Here is a 21205-nt window from a genome sequence, read left to right on the forward strand (position 1 = left end):
TAGCGTATATAAAATCTTCTGTCAGTTTTATATTGACATCGATAAACATTGAATATTTCGTTCGATAAAAGAACAACAAGCAAAAAGGTTTAGGTATATAATAAAAGGGTCATAATAACAGTAGCTAGAGTTGGGATTTTGTATCCGGCTCTCGTGGATTTTGCAAGGCCGGATCACACTCGGCGCCTCGTCAGATCCGATCTGGCAAAATCCACTCCAGTCGAATTCACATCCCAGATCGAGCTGTTATTATAATAACCATATCACAAGAACATGAAACCCATCGTGTTAATTTTACCCTAGATTAAAGATTGTTTTCCACGTCTGTTATTACCTTGCCTTTTAATCTCAGATTGTGGAGATCCAGCCCCTACTAACGGTAATTCTGACACGCCTGAAGGCACCACCTTGGGATCTGTAGCTGGTGTTAGCTGTAAAGATGGTTACATTCTGTCTGGAGACGCAATACTGACATGCGAAGCGGGTCCACAATGGAGTGATAACTCAGCTTGCGTAAGAGGTATTAGTTTAAAGTTTTTTTTATACAATTTATCATTTATACAATTAGTAATGTTATAACAAGTTTCTATATCAAACAACTAATGGATGCTGGACATCAGAATTTTATTGTATTTGAATTAAATGTCATACAATATTTAAATGCTTAAACGGTATTTTCATGTCAAGTTACTTTACGAAACCAATTATAATATGGTGTCTTTTCTTAATAGATTGTGGAATTCCCTCTGTGACAAACGGCGCTGTTGATTATTCGTCCGGAACATTATTTGGTACCACGGTGACTGTTACGTGTTATATAGGGTACAATCGGACAGGAGCTTCAACCTGGGCGTGCGTTGACTCTGGATGGAATGACACAACCACCTGTGTCATACAAGGTATGGAAAAGCATTTATATATGAAGTATCAGATCAAAGAAATGATATAAATTGATAATATTTTAACTGTGGAGGTGTTTCGGGAACAAGAAAATGGACTATATTTTATTACTACAGAATGAAGCATATCTTATTAAAGATTAATATTGCTATAAACATGAACGAAAAAAAAAACGCCGTTCAACCAGATACATATTTGGTTAATTACGTGTCAAAATTCCCATGGACTATCATGCATTGACATGTTATAAAACAGCTACAACTAAGAATATTCTTGAAATAACCTGTTCAAACGTAACAGTAACACTTATTTAAGAGTTTTGAGCCTTTACATTCATGTTTTAGTCCGTACTCTTAGCTCAGTAGGGAGAGCGCATATCAATGGATCGCGGGATCGTGAATTCAATTCGATCCCTGGGCGAGGCGTATGTTCTCCGTTACGATTTGTGTCTGAAATCATTCGTCCTCCACCTCTGATTCATGTGGGGAAGGTTCAGAATCAAGGAACATTGATTAGGTTTACTGCCCGCCGTTACATAACTGAAAACCTGTTGAAAAACGGCGTTAAACACGAAACAAACAAACAAATACATTTCAAGTTGTTTTTTCATCCATTTTTGCTTTCTGTTTATCAATGGACCGCTAATATTTCAAAACTGCGCTTGTTCTTTTACAAAAATACAGACGGATATTGTTTTGATTGAATATTATATACTAAAATATGTAGATTGAAAATGTATCAACTGCCCATATATGTTATTTTTATGAATTGTAGTAAAATATATAACATATGGTATTGATATCTGTATATAACATATGGTATTGATATCTGTACTGTAGTCCTTCAGTCTATGAGGAAAGTCCTTTTTTATGTTTTAATTTCTTACGCATTTCTAGAGAATCATAGCAATAAAATTGTCAGATATAATCATAATGAACATTAATGAAAACCCTTGCCGAGTCTGACTGTCCTTTGTCTATAATATTACATGTATCTTGATGACGCATTTTCAGTAAATTATATAGAGAATAATAGATCTAGGTTAGTGCCGTAGATGAGAAAGTTTATCTGGCGAGGGGGAGGAGGTTATCGGGTGAGCCAAAGGCGAACCTGATAACGTCCAGAGCCGAGCCAGATAAACTTTCTCCATCTTAGGCACTAACCTATTATTTTATTTATCTTGTCATTTACTTCATTTTCCGATATTTGGCAATTTATTTTACAAAAATAAGTGTGCGACAGCCGTTGTAATGACGTCATATTCGTAATGACGTCACATATAATGACGTAATCACCGACAAAATCGCAATAACATTTTCGTTTTTGAATAAAAACTCATTATTTGACCACTCATTTTCTTAGTTCGGACATTTCCAACACAATGGTGATGGTTTCAATGCAAAATTTCTTATGACAACAATATCGATCATAAGGTCACATGATCAACTGACCGTATATCACTGGTCACATGATCAACTGACGGTATATCAAGAAAGATATACGGCACCCTGATATTTGGTCGAAAATACTGCAAGTGACAGGATAAATTATTCCTATCCACCTAGATATTTTCGAAATCTTTCCGTCTAATATGTACACTATGTACATTCATACATTCTGTTCAAGTATTACCCTATTTTTAGATTGCGGAGATCCGTCTCCGACCGATGGAGTGGCAAAGGTCCCTACCGGAACGACATACGGTGAAGTTGCCTTTATTAGCTGTAACGAAGGTTACATATTGCAAGGAGAGGAACATATTACTTGTGAGGAAGGGGAGATTTGGAGTTCCTACCCATCATGTATTAAAGGTAATCTATATTCTATGTCAGATGCACCTGTTCGTGTAGTATACTGATTTAGAATGGAAAAAAATAGATACTTTTACAGTCTCTGGTAAAATATTTACAACTGTAGAAGAGTTTTACAAAGGAACGTTGAAGAGAGTTTTACTGTATAGAATAATATATTTCCAAGTTGATTGTTCACAGATTGTGGCGATGCGACACCAGTCAACGGTGAAGCAAGTTACTCCGCTGGTACAACTCTTGGTGAAACTGCAACTGTAACATGTAATTCCGGGTATGACCTGACTGGCTTATCTTCACTTACATGTACTGACAGCGGCTGGGACGATACACCGATATGTGTAATACAAAGTAAGATAAAACATGATAAACACAATCTATTTGATCTTTATTGTCACCAATCAGGTACATGTATAAATAACCTCTTTCCCGTACTTGCCTATGTACGTATGCATAATAATAAATGGCTTGTAAAACGTAATTTAGGTTACAAAATACATTCAAGGACTTGAGATGAGATGTGGAATGAAAAGTTTATCATACAATTCAGAAGACGCTGATCAGTAGCAAAAGAAATCTTCAAATTATACATATTTTGACCGTTTTGAATATCTCAATAAGCGAATAAACATTTGTATAAATTAATACAAAACATACTCATTTTGTATAAAACCCCAGTCTGATTACAATTATATCCTATAAACATTACGAATAGTTTACAATTGTAGACGATCGCTTACATACACATTGTCTCAATACTATTGTCAAATAACATGTTAAAATCGTGTAGAAGTGATTTTCATCCCTTTACGTCCATGTTGAAATCTTAGACATTATAATATTGCGGATTTTAAGTCCTGGAGTTTGATTCCAGTCTAAACGCTTATAATTAAAATAGTATTTGAAACTGAATACTCTGTGTTTTTGTAATGTTTTGATTCATGAGCTTTCATAAAATTCAATATTAAATAGTTTTGAATTTTAATGCTGTGATAAGTTAATAAATTGGCCAACTGTCCGGCAGTTAATGTTTTAAAGGGTAATTATCTCATTTATTAGAATAAAATTTATAAGTCCAAGTCATCCTTATGAGAATGTAAGACATCAAAATTAATCATTTCAGACTGTGGAGATCCTGCACTTGCGAACGGAACAGCAAATACTCCGACGGGAACAACATACGGTGAAGTAGCATTTATAAGCTGTAATGAAGGTTACACTTTACAAGGAGATGAACATATTACCTGCGAGGACGGAGGATCGTGGAGTTCTAGTCCTACTTGTGTTTCAATAGGTAGAGAAACAGCTAACTGTATTTTATTGTTGTTTCATTATCATATTATTCACACATGATATTCATAACCAAATTGTGTGATATCCAAAATATTGTTTATTTCATATCATTTTTCTTTCAGACTGTGGAGATCCAGCCCCTACAAACGGCCAGTCAGACACACCTGAAGGTACCACTCTGGGATCTGTAGCTGGTGTTAGCTGTAACGATGGGTACGTTCTGTCTGGGGACGCCATACTGACATGTGAAACCGGTCCAAAATGGAGTGATAGCCCAACGTGCGTTAGAGGTATCATTTATAATCTTATTTATCACGTTTCATCAGCAGCAGTTGACGAATAAAAATAATATGACCGAGATGCTTTGAGCAAGAGAAATTAATCATTTTGCCATGACTAAGATTCACACAATAGTATTGTAGTGTTTTAGAGATTTTTTTTTATAAAACATGTTTTCAAGATAATTTAGCTTTGAAATGAAATATGAAGAAACCATCATTTATGTTAAATATCATTTTTATTTGTATTAGACTGCGGATCTCCGGTGGTTGAAAATGGCAATGTAGACGCTTCATCCGGCACGTTATTTGGTCAGTCGGTGTTGGTCACATGTAATGAAGGGTTCGATATATCAGGAGCTTCGACATGGACATGCGTTGATTCTGGCTGGAATGCCACGGCATCTTGTGTTATACAAGGTAAGGTTTTTTACTTCGACAGAGTATCGTTTGTTAGAGACAGACTTTGAAACTTTACAGATGCACACTTCAATTGCATTTAGTCGAAATAAGAAGACATGGCGCTTAGCAAACATAAATGATATGATGAAATGGAGATCTGTATATGTTAGATAAGAATTTTATGCGCAGACCGAATATGTTTGAACGTCACTGTCTTCTGGTTGATGCAGTGATACAGAAGTTTTTTCTTTACTTTTTGAGCAAAACGGAAAGTTATCTCACAGGTTATTATATGCAAAAGAAATTGTTCAAGTACTCAGAACAATGAAATTTGAAATTAACGAATGCATTTTGAAGAAGCTTGCATAAAAAAATCTTGCCAGTTTAAATATTCCGAAATCGACATTGCAAATACAATATCTAATGTATAATTCAGATTGCGGAAACCCGCCACTTGAAAACGGAATAGCAAAGACTCCGACGGGAACAGCGTATGGGGAAGTAGCATTTATACACTGCAATGAAGGGTACACTTTGCAAGGAGATGAACACATTACCTGTGGGGCCGGAGGATCGTGGAGTTCTACTCCTACTTGTATTTCAATAGGTAAATGAAATATATAGAAAAGTGTCTGACTAAACCGTGTATTAATTGTTGTTTATGCAACATTTTTTTTCCATATGAACATTAATATAAGCTGCAAAAGTTATAAATGCGAATCGTAAGTGTTGGAAAGAGTATTTGTTTGGTATAACACAACTACATGAGATCCATTGCGTAAATGTTTCTCTAAATAAAAGATTATTTACTTTTTCCCTTTATAATTCAGACTGTGGGGATCCAGCTCCTTTTAACGGTCAGTCTGACACGCCGGAGGGTACCACTCTGGGATCTGTAGCAGGTGTTAGCTGTAACGATGGTTACGTTCTGTCTGGAGACGCCATATTGACATGTGAAACCGGTTCAATATGGAGTGATGACCCAACTTGTATTAAAGGTATAAGTTTGTACTATCTTGTACTCTTAATTTGTATATAATTTTTAATTTTAGCATGTATGAAATGCTGGACTATAGTAAATGGTAATATTAAAAATATATATATAATGCAATAGTATGCAAATGCCTAAAAGCTAGAAATGGTCAGTTATAAGAATCGCATTGTTTCTTTCCTTTTAATACTGCGGATCGCTCTCGGTAAAATATAATACGGCGATGTCATTCCTCATCTATCAAAAAATTAGCTGTTCACTTATGCATGTATGCTCGTACTGGTAATTAGTGATATCTATATATATATATAGCTACGCACTCAGTTGTTGTGAATTTATATATCTGCATGTATCAAATTGTACACCATTTTGGCGTAATTAAAATGTGAAAAACTGTGTTGAATATTGTAAAAAATACCAATTCAACATAGCCTTGAGACGTAAAACTAGCTAAACACGCACAGGATAAAGACGCATTAAACACTGTACTTGTTGGTTTTATAAGTTATACTGTTTCATTAACTTCACATTCACAATAACTTTTTCATTCTAAATTTACCAAATATAAGTGTAAACGTGACATCTAAAAATATTTTTAGCTCGACTATTCGAAGAATAGGGGAGCTATCCTACTCGCCCCGGCGTCGGCGTGAGCGTGAGCGTCACACAAATGTTAAAGTTTGCGTACCACCCCAAATATTTTCAAAGTCCATTGAGATATTGCTTTCATATTTTGCATACTTGTTTACCATCATGACCCCAGTCTGTAAAAAGGAGGAGGCAACTCTGTCAAGCATTTTGACTGAATTATGGCCCATTTTCGTATTAGAATAAATGTTAAAGTTTGCGTACCACCCCAAATATTTTCAAAGTCCATTGAGATATTGCTTTCATATTTTGCATACTTGTTTACCATCATGACCCCAGTCTGTAACAAGGAGGAGGCAACTCTATCAAGCATTTTGACTGCATTATGGCCCCTTTTCGACTTAGAATAAATGTTAAAGTTTGCGTACCACCCCAAATATTTTCAAAGTCCATTGAGATATTGCTTTCATATTTTGCATACTTGTTTACCATCATGACCCCATTCTGTAAAAAGGAGGAGGCAACTCTATCAAGCATTTTGACTGCATTATGGCCCCTTTTCGACTTAGAATAAATGTTAAAGTTTGCGTATCACCCCAAATATTTTCAAAGTCCATTGAGATATTGCTTTCATATTTTGCTTACTTGTTTACTATCATGACCCAAGTCTGTAAAAAGGAGGAGGCAACTCTATCAAGCATTTTGACTGAATTATGGCCCCTTTTCGACTTAGAATATGCTTATTGTAATGTTAAAAGTTTTACTCATTGCTTATATTATACTATCAAGCACTGAGAATAGTCGAACGCGCTGTCCACTGGCAGCTCTTGTTTATCACTATAGTTTCATTTTTCTGAAAAACGTAACTAATAATTTAATTTAAATATTGACTGGTTTTATTAGATTGCGGTGATCCAGCGCCATCTAACGGTGGGGCAAGTACTGTGAGTGGTACAACGCTTGGTGAAACTGCTACAGTCACATGTGATTCTGGTTATGACCTCACTGGTTCCTCTACACTTACATGTACTGACAGCGGCTGGGATGGTACGCCAATTTGCGTTATACAAGGTAATACACCTTTTTTTGTCGGGTTATCAGCCTTTTTCATGTATTTGATCAGCGTTATGGTTAATGTTTCTGCAGTTTTGACTGATGTCAGAAGCTGGTCATGCATACATTCCATAAATATTAATATTATTTGAAATGTTTACTTGATAGTCTGTGAAGACCCAACACCTGCTAACGGATATGCCCAGCTACCTACTGGGAGGACGTTTGGCTCAAGTGTTTTTCTCAGCTGTGCGACTGACTACACTCTTATGGGAGACTCTCTGATTGTATGTCTTAATGGTGGCGTGTGGAGTGATACACCATCATGTGTTAAAAGTATGTAACACATATAAAATATAGACAGAGATATATATGTAAAAAAAGTTTTATGTAAAATATAATAATTCTTACCTTTAAGCTTTTCAAACCTTCATGATGTAATCATGTATAAATAGAAATATTTGTCCATATGAAGTAAATGAAGGTTCCTTCATTTTTACTGTGCACAGGACACCTGTCTGTTGTTGTACACTACATATTGGTTGTTTTATGTTGTAAAATAATTGTAATTATTGTAGACTCGGAACTTCCTGACGCTACAAGTGAGTATAGACTATATACTAGCCGGGACAACAAGCATGATATAACATTTTATGTGTTTTTGATAAATACCAGTTTATATTGTGTATAATCTGAGATCAGTACATAACAACCATTGCATGAATTTGTATGCTGCTATTAACACACCTAATATACACATGTAGCCATCGTAATTATGTATATGTTCAAAAGATGTAAGTATAAAAGTCGGATTTGATGAAACGAATATCACGTTCACTGATAAAGATATAAATGCTCGAAAATACGTCGAATAGACCGTGTCTAAATTTTACTTTTACTAATATATGTAACCGATATTATATAATACAGTCTTTCACGTTTTAGTTTTCAGTGTTATCTATCTTAAAACGAGTCATAATATTTTATTATTTGGCCGAAATATACGGCATTCATTACTTACACTTTAGATGTAAAGTCGAAAATGATAAATGCTGATATATAGACTTTCAATTTTACTGATAAGCGTCACCTCAAATGTACCTCCATCACTATATCATATCATGTCTTTATACATGGTTTTTGTCCATGAATACACATTGTCATAATACATTTGTATTCAAATTACCATACCTCCCCCCGCCGCATCCCCCACCCACAAAAAAATTGCGATTTACAGTACGTTGAAATTGTCCGTATTTTACATAATTACTTAAAAAGTAATACCATTAACATGCTGTTTATTTCAAAATCACTAATATGTTTTTGTAATTGATGCTGAAAGATACTATGTTTTGGTTGAATTTCAAACACACACACTCGATAAGCTGTTTTGTAATAAATTGATGATTTAAAAGATAAATTGCAAAATATTTTAATTACAGAATACTAACGTGCGAGTCTGCAATTTTCACTGTTTGCTTTGTTCTCGGTGCTTCCGAGGGATCTACTTTTCAGATTGTATTCATTAATATCTAACGTGTATAGTGTCAGCTTTGCATACATACGTTTTGCATGTGTATTCACAACAATAAGTCAAACATTCACGAGGATAAGATAATAATCTCTGGATTCCAAATTAAATAAGTTTACTGGATATGACGATAGTGTCTGTCACTTCACAAACGATTCTCGCCTCAATTACAAAACTTTAAAAATGTTTAACCTCAACAGGAAGTGTACTGCTGGTTGATTGATTTCTTTGTTTTTATTAAAGATAGAAAACTGAAATCTCGCGTTGGAATCAGAACTGTATACACGAAAAAGAAAAGCAGTTGTTAATGTAATATCTGATTAGGCCGATACAAACAGTATGTCATGCCAATTCAAATGTCTTAGATATATACACTCTTTCATTTCAGCGCAAACGCCTGCACAAGAGGATAATACGTTCAATTTTGGTAAGTGTCACCTTTTGATAATTTGGTCATTTCCTGTCAGGATGGAATACCTTTCGTTTTATCATTACAAAAATATTTTATCAGCGTTCTGTAATTCTAAGGCTATTACTTGAGGTTCCCCTTTTGACTAAGAACTACTTCTAGGCTTTGAATAGAAATCAGCACGAGAATCGGCTTAATAAACATTTTTTTCTTTGCCAAAGGTTCTTTATATTATTGCTTCGTTGAGACATTCGGTACTGATAATGGTTTTGTATTTTCACACGATGTACGTTAACTGATTAAAAAGGGCAAACCAAGACTTGATTTAAATTATTTCATTAGTTATTGACATATCTCTTCATTTCAGAAACTACTTTGATATTTGGTCTTCTGCTTGGATTGGTTGTATTGGTTGCAATTATATCAGCAGGAGTTTTCATCTACCTCAAACGATGCCGACAACCAGCAAACAAGGTTAGTAAACTTTAAAAAATGTGAGTTATTTTTTTTAATTACTTTGTTATAGTCTAACAGTGTAAAAGGTCACAAGTAGATCACCTTAGTATACAATTCAATAAATATTTTTAGTAGACCATAAGATTGAAGTACTGTTTACTTTATCCATTTATGAATGATTGCATTGTGTACTTTGTAGTTTTACGAAGAAACATTTTACTTGCCAAGACTTGGCTATTATTCATTATATCAACGTACTTTTTAATACAGCATGAAGTTATAGATGAAAGTGAATTCAGACGAAGTGCCATCCACGACGGCTATCCCGACGATTTTGACGACGACGATTTAAATTACCCGCCGATATTGCTGGCTCATCCTCCACCAAGCAGTCGAGAGGCAGTGCCGCCTCTGCAGTTTACACAGAAAGGTAACGTAAATATAGTACCACCAATGACTAAAAAGGAAAAACCGCCTGAAGATGTGAAGAAAGCTCTTGGAGCAGCCGCTGTGTTACCAACACCTCCTAAACCAGTAAATGGAAAGAATAAGAAAGGTTTACCACCTGTTCCTGACGATGTCCGAAAAATGCATGAAAGTCAACCAAAGTCATCTCCAAGAATTCCGTCTGTAACAGATGCACTTCCTCAAAACGCTGAGATCACTGCACCTGTAAATGAATTTGAAAGCACTGATAATTCTAGACAAGTAAAAATGACAGCCCTTAATAAAGATCTCCAACAAACTATTTCTAATGAGAAGAGTGGTGCTATTCCAAAAGCACAAAAATCAGTTACAAAACCGACAGGTCTCAAAAACAAACCGCCACAAAAGAAAGACGACAAAAAAGTGGTTGATCTGAAACGCAAAGTACCTCCATCAAAATCAAAACAGGAGATAAATATCGCGATAAAACCAGTCACAACTGTCAAAACTAAGCCTTTAAAGGAATCTTCAAAACCAGTAACTAAAGACATTGAACAAGATAAGAGTAAAGAAAATATTCCGACCGACCTGAAATCTGATGAGACTGTCATAGATATAGAGGGTGAAAGACAAGAAGATAAACCAAAATCTTCTGTGCCAATTCCGACTATAGATATAGAGCAATGCACTCCAAGAAAAGAAAGTCAATCCAAAGAAACTGAAGACCAGTCCAATACAGCCGGGAAGAATAAAAAAGACGCTTTGCTTTCCGCCAGAGAAAAAGCATCTTCCGAATCTGGAGAACGGACAGAAAGGAATCAGTCATTTTTGGTTAAAAATGAAACAAAAAATGATCAGAAGGATTTGGATGCATTCTTTGATGCAGACAGTACAACAGATAAAGCTGAATCCCTAAACGATCAAAAACGTGACGAACCGAGAGATGACAATTTAGAGCTACAAAGTATAAGTACAAGCCAAAGTCCATACAAGGAAATGCATCACCTTCTACCTCCAGTCCCACACCTTCATAATCAGTTTGATCCTGTTAAATCACGTAACAGTCCAGAAAGCCCGAAGGTAGGGTCTACAGGACAACACCATATGCATTCAAATGTAGCCAACATTTCATCTAATGCCATGCCAATCATGCCGTCTGTTGAAAGTGTTATACCAACAGAAACCTCTCCTGCCTCTTCTGAAAAAGCTGGAGATTCTGATACGCATGTAGAAACTTTACATGATGGTGACAATACAGATTCCCTAACCTCGAATTCGGAAGTTGATATTCCATCGCCACCACCGAAACCAACCAAACAGTTTATCTTTGATCCCGAGCCAACACCAGGAATATTTAAAAAGTCACTTCATAGAAGTGATCATACGGACACATTCTATGGTGTAGATCCACACGAAGAATCGAGTCCAAATAAACATGTTATTAGACCTGGTAGGTCGACAGGACCAGCTAAGAGTGCAGCATCATCAAGGCTTCTTAAGTCTTCATACGGAACTAAACCTAAAGAGGCTCTGACTGTATATAATCCAGCTATTGCGAAAAAAGAAATAGATCCAAAAATTAAAGATATTGAACATAATAAAAGAGAGAAAGAAAGGAAAGAACTTGAAAAGATGAGAAAAATAAGAATGGGTGCTATATCAGCTGCTTATGGAAGCATATCACCAACAAAAGGAATGAAAAAGAAATAATTTGGTGCTTTTTTCAAAAACCGTGCCTTAGCTACTTCTTAAAAACATTCATGCTTTAACTATTTATATTTGTGTAATAACGCAATTGTTTTTCATATACATTGTATTTGTAAATCTTTAGAATTCAAATTTCCGTCCATTGAATACCAAGTGATATTTTATGCATTAATAAATAACATTTTGTGTGATACATTTTAGAACAGTTTAAATTTTGTTTGTTCGACATTTAATTTACTTACCTAATAAATACATATGACAAATAGTTTATTGTACTTGCCCAACATCTGTTTGCTGTTTTTATAGCTCTTTATTCGAAACAGACCTATGTTCATCCGCCATCCTGTTAATTATATCTGTGTCATTCGTGGTATTTAGCTCGCAAATGTTGACGTATAACAACGTCATAATTACTTTATGATACATTCAACTCAAAAAATGCCAGTTTTACTTGATTTTAATTTACATTGAATTTGTTAAAATTTCTTTTTTACTATGTTTTGTAGATATTGATTTTAATACGTTTTAAGATCTGCAGAAAATTCAGTTATTGGAAAGGTTTCAAATTGCTTGTTTAAAAATACTATGAATTTAATCAGTAACTTTATAAGCATGTCCACTGATTTAAAAATCTTTGAAAAAAACCAGATACTTAGCTGCCCGAAATATTTGGGGGCGAGAGCATAAAGTTGCCGTCCCAAAGTACTTGTCCGGCTAAATCCACGTACAGTTTGCGACGGATCTGGCCAAAATGCGTATATAAATATCATTTTTCAGTGAGCTGGTTTGTTCAGCTATATAGTATACAGTAAAAATTAAAGGTTCATCCTGCTGCAGTTGTTAAAGAGATCTAGCCTATATAAGAATGAAGTTAATCTGTATACGTGTATATTATATTGGCATACATGTTCTTTGTTCGCTTAAATAGTAAATTGAATAGACTATTTGAAATTTCACAAAATGATGTTTGTATATTGTGCAATGAAAATGAAAGGCTCGTCGAATTACCCATCTTATAGTTTTCTAAAAACCCGGTCTAGTCTTGCAGACATGTATGATCATTAAATCAACGTTTACACGTTGTCAAAACATACATATACTGTGCCTGGTTTAAGAGCAATGGTCCTTTGAAATTGCACGGACTGCTGTTTGTTGCACAATTGGAATGAAAGACTTCTCAGACTTTTAAAGCAATCTGGCCGAACGAACAGAAATTTTACTTGCTTACTCTACCAGGATATACTAGTACTATGCTTGGTGTGTATAGTACCGCACAATTACAAGTACTTTGCCTGTATAAATCAATAGTTCATGGATATCACAAATATAATAAGATATTTATGTTGTAAGGCAGCAAGGCCAGTAAATATTTCTTTGGTAATAAAAATTGAGGACAAAATTCCAACAGGAACATATATGATTTATCAGATTTGCAATCAGTTATATATTTTTTCTACGATAATATACCGAAAATCTCTTTAGAAGTAGTATCTTTGACACATTTGTAAGCGGTACTATAGGCAAATGCAGTCACCAGTTGACTATCATGAATAAACCTGGCCTGGTTACAAGTTGTCATACCAGATATAGTCGAAGTAAGGTGACTTGTAAGCCCATTGGGTCGGGTGCTTTTTTGTATTGATGTTATTGTTGTTATTTAGTATGAATGCACAAGCCACTATAATAAACATTTTTTTACGTATAGTGTACTTTACATGGTATTATGTAGCGTATCTAATCCACTAGGCAATGCATCTTTGTACACTTAGTTTTTCAGATACTTACACTTCATAGCGACCTTTTCTAATAATCAAATCCGAACCTAGAGGTCTTAAATCTTAGTCGAATTTAAAGGGAAGACACTACTTAAATGCCTAAGTATTTTGCATCGCAGTGTAGACATATTTTATGCATAAATGTTCTTTGTAAATTAGCAGTTTACGTAGATAAAGTAAAAAGTCAAGCAAAATGTAAGGTTCATTTGGATTTCATTATTGCACAAGAATCACGATTTTAAACAATAACATATTAAGATTGAAAAGTCGCCTCGCCACTTATTATGCCGAGATGAAAAGCACAGTTGCAGAACAGGTTGGAAAGATTTATATAAATAAGACAAAGGAAATGTGTCGAGTAAAATCTGCTACTCAGCTGGGAAAAGAAACATATGAAATGCACGTGTTTCATAACAGGTACTTAAATTTTCATGTATATTGTATTTGTACCCTTGTTTGTAGTTACACGCTTATAATTGGACTTTTCATTAAAATTAGAATACATACAAATGTATCGTTGACAATTCTAAACCTTTTCATTACATTCTTGTCCTGTTTTGCATAAGTGCTTGATCTTTCTTTAAATAATTTCTTTTATGTAGATTGCGGCAGTATATATATTGAGAACGGAAATGTTCATACGCCAACTGGAAATTTGTTAGGAGCTGTTGCGAATGTTACGTGTAATACAGGGTATGAATTTGTAGGCAATGTTTCACTATACTGTCTAAGTACTGGATGGAATGGAACTGTGATCTGTGTTATACAAGGTATGATTTCAGAAAGATATTGCACTAACTGCGCAGAACCAATGGACTTTCATTTCTTAGCAAAGGCCTTTTTGGCTTACACGATAGAAAATGCTTCAATCTATCAGTACATAACCGCAAAAATACATTTTGACAAAAGTAAAACAGGCGAAATAGCTAGAATATGATCCTTACCTTTTATCTCCACATTTGTCACAACAGACAATTAGATGGTACAACAATTACGATGAAAATGTAACTGTTACCGCTTAGTGTGATACCAATAGTGAATCTGTAACAAAGGCTTTGATTTCCAGAAACAGGAAGTCCATGCTACACATCTTTTATCATCTATGCGTTTTATATCAAATTTTTCACAGTTACATTTACTTTACTACATTTGTATTTGTCAGATTGTGGAGACCCTACTCCTGGAAATGGCTTCGCCCAGTTACCTTCTGGGACAACGTTCGGTTCGAGTGCACAGATCAGTTGTATAGAAGATTACACGCTTACTGGTGGTTCACTGGTTGTTTGTCTTGACGGCGGTGTCTGGAGCGATTTACCTGCCTGTGTTAAAAGTGAGACCAAAAGTTTTCATATATACTGACAAAACTAGAAACTGCAAAATGCATACAATTTTGAAAGAGTTCTTTACTAAATACAGACGTTGCAAACTTTATTTCAATATATCGTATCGTCAATTTGATGGGCTTAGCACAACGTTTCATTTTTTCAAATATAATTTTCCTTATTTTTTCTCTTTATAACTATACAATAAGTTATTTGTTTCATTTTCAAAGCACAAGAAGTTAGACAACCTGAAGCTGATGAAACATTCAACGTCGGTATGTTATTATTGTGTGTCTTCAAGTCAGAAAGAGCCATATTGCAGAAGAAAGTTTTAAGTGTTAAGTTTGTTAACGTCATAATTATCTTAATCAATTGTTAATTTTGTACTGTAATAACTGTGTAACACCAAATAACCGTACGTATTTTATATACATAAAATCACAATTTAAACATATGCCAAAATCTAAACGTAAAAACTACTTTTGACGGAGCAAATATTGGTTGTTTGCAATCAGACCCGTAGTTAAGTGTCTTTTTTATAACGTCTGTATAACAAATAAATGCCAAGCTGTTGCTGTTTACGTTTTCAAGCAAAGTTTTGGTTTAAACACATAATGCTAAATAATAGTATTTCATTAGAACAATTGCTTCAGATTCTCTTTGTATTTGTTCATTTTCTTTACCAGGGCAGATTCATTTTGAACTCGTTTTTATGCTGTATGGGATATATTCTTTTTTAAATCCGTTGTGAGTGAACGTGTGTCTTATTTGCCAAGACTTCTAAAACAACTTGAAGAAACACTATAGTCCTCGGGTAGATTTTTTGACTGAAGGAAAACTGAAGTCAAATAATTGAATAACATGTTCCTAACTGGCATAGGTTCGAAACACTACTTGAGATCTAGAAATATATTTGAGGAAGCTATGATTGCGGAAGGTCGATGGTTCCATGATCATGTGGACGTGAGCGGCACCGCCCTTAAAGTTGTATAGTCGCTTTTTAACCTAAATTGTATTCATGTGAACTACATCCCATTCCTCCAGAAATTGATTTATAACATTTTTTTTAGAGACAACTGTAGTGTTTGGAGCGGCACTGGGTCTTATTACCCTGGTCGCACTTATCGCCTTATTCATCTGTATCTATCTAAAGCGGTGCAAACAGTCCGTTGATAAGGTAAATATACAGCTAAATCAAGATGATTCATCATTTGTATGGCCCGAAAATGTTATTATACTAATGTTTAAAGTCTCACCTCAATATGACTCATTATTTTCTAATTATTGCATAAGGTCAATTTAAATAGAGGACGCTGTCAAATGGATGAAGAAGACTATACTGATTTTAAAGTCATCCAAAAAAAAGGAAAGTACAATCTCTGGAGTTTTAAAGACTACCCTCTCAAAGGGAAGTCCATTTCTGGAGTTTTGACTGCCGTATTTTCTAAAAGTCCTAGTAAGTCTTCGTAAATGGAAATTACCATATCAGGACTTCCGCTAAAAGTCCTCTAAAACGAAACAAGGTCAGAACATTCGGGAAAAAATAGAGTGTGGCGATCGTAGGGTTGATAAATAGGAATGTGTTTTTAAAGCTGTTGTGTAGCAGTATCTCAAGTGATGTTCATATATGTACCATGAGTCAGTCTCTACCAGTGACGAGCACAGGTTGCTATTTAGCCATGTCCCCTGAATGGAAAATCTTTTTTTTTTCAACATAGAGCGTGTAAATACAGTTAAAAATGGTATCATATCGACCAATTCTTGTTCAAATGCAAAAAAAATGGATGCTTAATGAACCAGCCATTATACTTGAATTTTGTTCTGTTTCAGACTGACACATTTGAGGAAAATAATTTTAGCGATAGAATTGCAAGACGCGATCATCCCGATGGTTTTGGCCCTCGGTCCACTTACCCATCAATATTAATGGCACACCCACCACCGGCTCCTCCTTTGAAGTTGTCTAAAAAAGGAAACGTAAACGTAGTACCACCGATGACAAAAACATCACGACCAGCATTAGGAGTTGCATCTGTTATCCCGACATCTTCTAACCCGAATGGGAATAGTCATGATGATTTGTCGCATGTGACAGAAGATACACGTAGAATGCATACGTTCATTGACACTTTACAACATACGGCTGAAATTGCATCCCCAACACATGAAATAGATGTTCCAGGGGTATCTATCCTAAGCCATCAACCAAGTTCTAATGTTAGCTCGGAACAGAGGCTATCAAACGAAAATACAATGATAGTGACAAAAGCACGAACTGAATCTTCAAAAACAGTTGCTTATGGTCCTGTATCAGAAACGTCAAAACAAAACGTACTAACAGAACAAGGGATAATTCCCGATAAACACAGTGAAGAAGAAATCGTATCTAAACTTCCCGAAAACAAATCTGATATTGAAAATAACATGAACATTTATCCTTTACCATCAGGAATCGTGAAAACAAACGAAAAACAATGCCAATCTCAGACTTACAGGAATACGCCTGCTACACATAAAATGGACGAAACGGCTATCAATACAGAAGATAAGGAAAACCCTACAATTGCTCCCATTCATGTTCCGGTTGCAACTATAGATAACAAGCAGTCCAAAACTGGAGACAACACACGTTCAAGTCAGTCAGTTGTTGAAATAAACGAAAGGCAGTTACATAAAACGGAAGAATCACAAATGAATCACACCATTTGTGAACGAAAAGAAATATATCTAACACAGGAAACCATTGCTAACAACGGAGATAGTGTGGAACGTTTGACGTCAAGTCAAGGTGTACATTCGCGCACAGCAAGCATTTCATCCAATCCCGCTCCTTTAATGCCGTCAGTTGAAAGCGTAGTGTCGTTAGATAAATATTATAATGTTAATGGAAATGCAGACTCTGTGGTAACTGAAAATAAATTTTCAGAGTCGTCAGATTCGGAAATAGAAATTTTAGTTTCGGTATCAAATAACAAGAATAAAACACATAAAAAGAACACGGTAAAAGATAGAGGTAAAATTACAGAGAAACATGATAAGTCCATAGTATCCAATGCAGAACCGCTCAGACAACTTAGATCATCGTATAGGGCAGGTCCTATTTCTGCGGGTAACTACAATCCAGCGGTTGATAAGAAAGATACTAAGTCGAAGATAAAACAATCTAGGAACGACATAAAACAGGTTAAACAAAATACCGATATTGTGGATGAAAAAGACGCTAGACTGGGTAAAATGTCAGCGATTTATCGAAGCAGGTCTCCGAGGAAAGAAATCAGGAAAACACCATTATAGGCTGTTCAATTTGAAACTGGCAAAGTGTGGTTTGGTCTATTAATTGATAGTGAAATTACGTCAGTATTAATCAAAAGTTTTAACAAAAATCTATGGAATAAATTATCTAGTATTAACTGTGTAGCAATGGAGATGTTTCTAATTTTAATCCAGTAAAATTGGTGATTGTTTTTGTCTAAAAATCGGTCTGTAAATACGTCATTCTGTCTTTTAAAATGCTCTTTTAATAATGGTTCGTGACCTATTTTGTTGAACATAGGAACGATTTACATTGTGTTTTTAAACACTGCAGGTTCTCATTGTTACAAAATTCTCGTATAATCACCCTAGGCCTATAACTAAACTACATGTAAATGCGATTTCGGTTGTAACTTGTTGTTTGCTTGAGAGGTTTTCCTGTGTAACTTTCGCGGTTAACTTTTACACATGATATTTATGTACATGTGTTTGTTTTCGGTATCTATATTGGCTTCCAAAAATTTGTAACTTTGCACGGTGGACTGGCAGCTCAATCTTGCAAAACCTGGTTTCGTATTTTCACGAGAGATAACATATATAGCTGAAGATTTCATTTTTAGCTCGACTATACGAAGTATAAGGAGAGCTATCCTACTCGACCCGGCGTAGGCGTCGGCGTCTTTCCGCGTCCCCACCTTGGTTAAAGTTTTTTTACACTTTCTCTTTTTTCAACTTGTCTCTGTAATTACTTGATGGATTTGATTCAAACTTGAAATACTTATTCCTCATCATCATCCTAATCATCTGACATAAGGGCCATAACTCTGGCACCAATATATCATGAATTATCCCCCTTTTCACTTAGATTTTCAGGTTAAACTTTCACTCTATCTCTGTTATTACTAAATGGATTTGATTGAAACTTAAAACAGTCGTTCAACATCATCACCCACATCATATGACACAAGGTGCATAACTCTGGCACCATTTTTTCATGAATTATTCCCCCTTTTTACTTAGAATTTCAGGTTAAAGTTTTGGTGCACTTTCACTCTACCTCTGTTATTACTGAATGGATTTGATTCAAACTTAAAGTAGTTGTTCAGCATCATCACCCACATCATATGACACAAGATGCATAACTCTGGCACATTTTTTCATGAATTATTCCCCTTTTTACTTAGAATTTCAGGTTAAAGTTTTATGCACTTTCACTCTATCTCTGTTATTACTGAATGGATCTGATTCAAACTTAAACAATTGTTCAACATCATTACCCTTATCATATGACACAAGGTGCATAACTCTGGGACCAATTTTTCATGAATTATTTCCCCTTTTTACTTAGAATTTTAAGTTAAAGTTTTGATGCACTTTCACTCTATCTCTGTTATTACTGAATGGATTTGATTCAAACTTAAAATAGTTGTTCAACATCATCACCCACACCATATGACGCAAGGTGCATAACTCTGGCACCAATTTTTCATTAATTATTCCCCCTTTTTACTTAGAATTTTAGGTTAAAGTTTTGATGCACTTTCACTCTGTCTCTGTTATTACTGAATGGATTTGATTCAAACTTAAAATAGTTGTTCAACATCATCACCCACACCATATGACACAATGGCTCCAATATTTAATGAATTATGCCCCTTTTTGCTTAGGATATACTTATATAGTGTTTTGATGCATTTTATCTTTACCTCTCTTATTACATTAAGTTGATATTTTGACATAGACTCAGGCTATTGTGCAATATCTTCATCCACAATTGGAGTCATTAAACACTCCAGTGACAGCTCTAGTTTCCTCAGATGTGCCCAGTTTCACTATCCAGCATCGAAATAGTCGAGCGCGCTGTCTCCTGTGACAGCTATTGTTATTTCAACTGATTAGATTAAAGTCAGTTTATATATAAGAATTCGATACGCTAATACGTGCACTACGAGCTAGTATTTAAATTACAACGTCCCTAATATCATGTTAAGCGAACTTGCAGAAATTTATGATTTATTTTTACAAACCACAGTGGCTCAAAATATCGAAATTTAAAGGCCGACTGAAGCATCAAAACATTTGCGTAGAACGAACAGATGTTTTTAAAAAAAGTGGAAAAGTTACGTCTATAAGATGATATTGATATGATCATCAATAAGACATTGTGTAATTATCAATTTAACATATCCTATACTCACAGTACAGACTGTAATCTTGTTGCTTGAAACCATCATCTATTTATGTTTTAGTCTATCGTTGATTATCACAAGCCATAAAATGCACAATGAACAGTATTTTGACAAAATAACAAAACACTAAAGCTCATTGATACAGGTTATATACTGGTTGTTTGCAGAGACTCTAGAAACCAATGTTTACACTTTTGTCTGCAGTCATCTGTTTTCACGACATCAGTTTTGTGTTGAATTTTCACTATTTCTTCTTATTCCTGGACTTATTCTTTTTTCATGCATGTAGACTTATTAATTCTGCATCATTTTGCTGAGTAATTTAGCATGAATCCTTCATTTTATGATGTTGTAGCCTTTAAACTTTTTAAGCATCAATTTCACATGTATTAAATGTCAACAGGAAGCTGAGCTGTACTGATGCATTTTGGGTTTGTTTACTTGTTGTCAAGACAATCAAAGTACTTGTAACAAATATGTATCATCTGCAAAAAGCCTCTGTAAACCATTCTAAGGTACTGGAACTTCATAATTTAAGTTGTTTTGTTGAGAAAATCATATTTTCTCAGTTCTTCTTCTAGTTAAATATTTTTAAGTAAGTTCTAAGTAATTTTACCATTTATGGTTGATGGCTATGGTTGGCACCAACCATTTTTGTCTGCAACCACCAACCAAAGCGGTGGATTTAACTGTTTTTAACCATTTCAACCACTTTCTGGGTTGTGGTTGAGCCTTTAGTATAAAAGGGTCCAAATTTTGACCATCAGGGTCACTTAGGTTCAGAATAATAAGCAGATAGGCCAGATTTTGCTTATAGTGTCTTAA

The 21205-nt window shown here is 34.9% G+C and overlaps 2 protein-coding genes across 3 annotated transcripts in view; both read left to right on the top strand.

Moving 5' to 3' along the window:
* The window catches only part of LOC123553083 (CUB and sushi domain-containing protein 1-like), a 46054-nt gene extending 33947 nt beyond the window's left edge, over nucleotides 1–12107 (top strand). Inside the window, exons 39-53 of the mRNA XM_053542332.1 lie at nucleotides 353–520; nucleotides 732–899; nucleotides 2544–2711; nucleotides 2892–3059; nucleotides 3832–4002; nucleotides 4124–4291; nucleotides 4532–4699; nucleotides 5118–5288; nucleotides 5512–5679; nucleotides 7164–7331; nucleotides 7482–7649; nucleotides 7892–7915; nucleotides 9233–9271; nucleotides 9621–9727; nucleotides 9980–12107. Of these exons, the coding sequence (XP_053398307.1) occupies nucleotides 353–520; nucleotides 732–899; nucleotides 2544–2711; nucleotides 2892–3059; nucleotides 3832–4002; nucleotides 4124–4291; nucleotides 4532–4699; nucleotides 5118–5288; nucleotides 5512–5679; nucleotides 7164–7331; nucleotides 7482–7649; nucleotides 7892–7915; nucleotides 9233–9271; nucleotides 9621–9727; nucleotides 9980–11845 (3890 nt within the window). The 3' untranslated portion in view covers nucleotides 11846–12107. The remainder of the gene's footprint in view (nucleotides 1–352; nucleotides 521–731; nucleotides 900–2543; nucleotides 2712–2891; nucleotides 3060–3831; nucleotides 4003–4123; nucleotides 4292–4531; nucleotides 4700–5117; nucleotides 5289–5511; nucleotides 5680–7163; nucleotides 7332–7481; nucleotides 7650–7891; nucleotides 7916–9232; nucleotides 9272–9620; nucleotides 9728–9979) is intronic.
* Nucleotides 12108–14089: 1982 nt separating this feature from the next.
* On the top strand, nucleotides 14090–18664 carry LOC123552445 (uncharacterized). 2 transcript variants are annotated; one of them, XM_045342113.2, is made up of 5 exons: nucleotides 14090–14387; nucleotides 14780–14947; nucleotides 15170–15214; nucleotides 16010–16116; nucleotides 16770–18664. In XM_045342113.2, the coding sequence occupies exon 5, from the start codon at nucleotides 16866–16868 to the stop codon at nucleotides 18231–18233; it is 1368 nt and encodes a 455-aa protein (XP_045198048.2). In that variant the 5' UTR covers nucleotides 14090–14387; nucleotides 14780–14947; nucleotides 15170–15214; nucleotides 16010–16116; nucleotides 16770–16865; the 3' UTR covers nucleotides 18234–18664. The 2 variants fall into 2 exon arrangements, with proteins under 2 accessions (XP_045198048.2, XP_053398438.1); XM_053542463.1 differs by lacking the exon at nucleotides 14090–14387 and having other exon boundaries at nucleotides 14637–14947.
* The last annotated feature ends 2541 nt before the right edge of the window (nucleotides 18665–21205 follow it).

This window comes from Mercenaria mercenaria, chromosome 4 (genome assembly GCF_021730395.1).
Source record: "Mercenaria mercenaria strain notata chromosome 4, MADL_Memer_1, whole genome shotgun sequence".
NCBI lineage: Eukaryota > Metazoa > Mollusca > Bivalvia > Venerida > Veneridae > Mercenaria > Mercenaria mercenaria.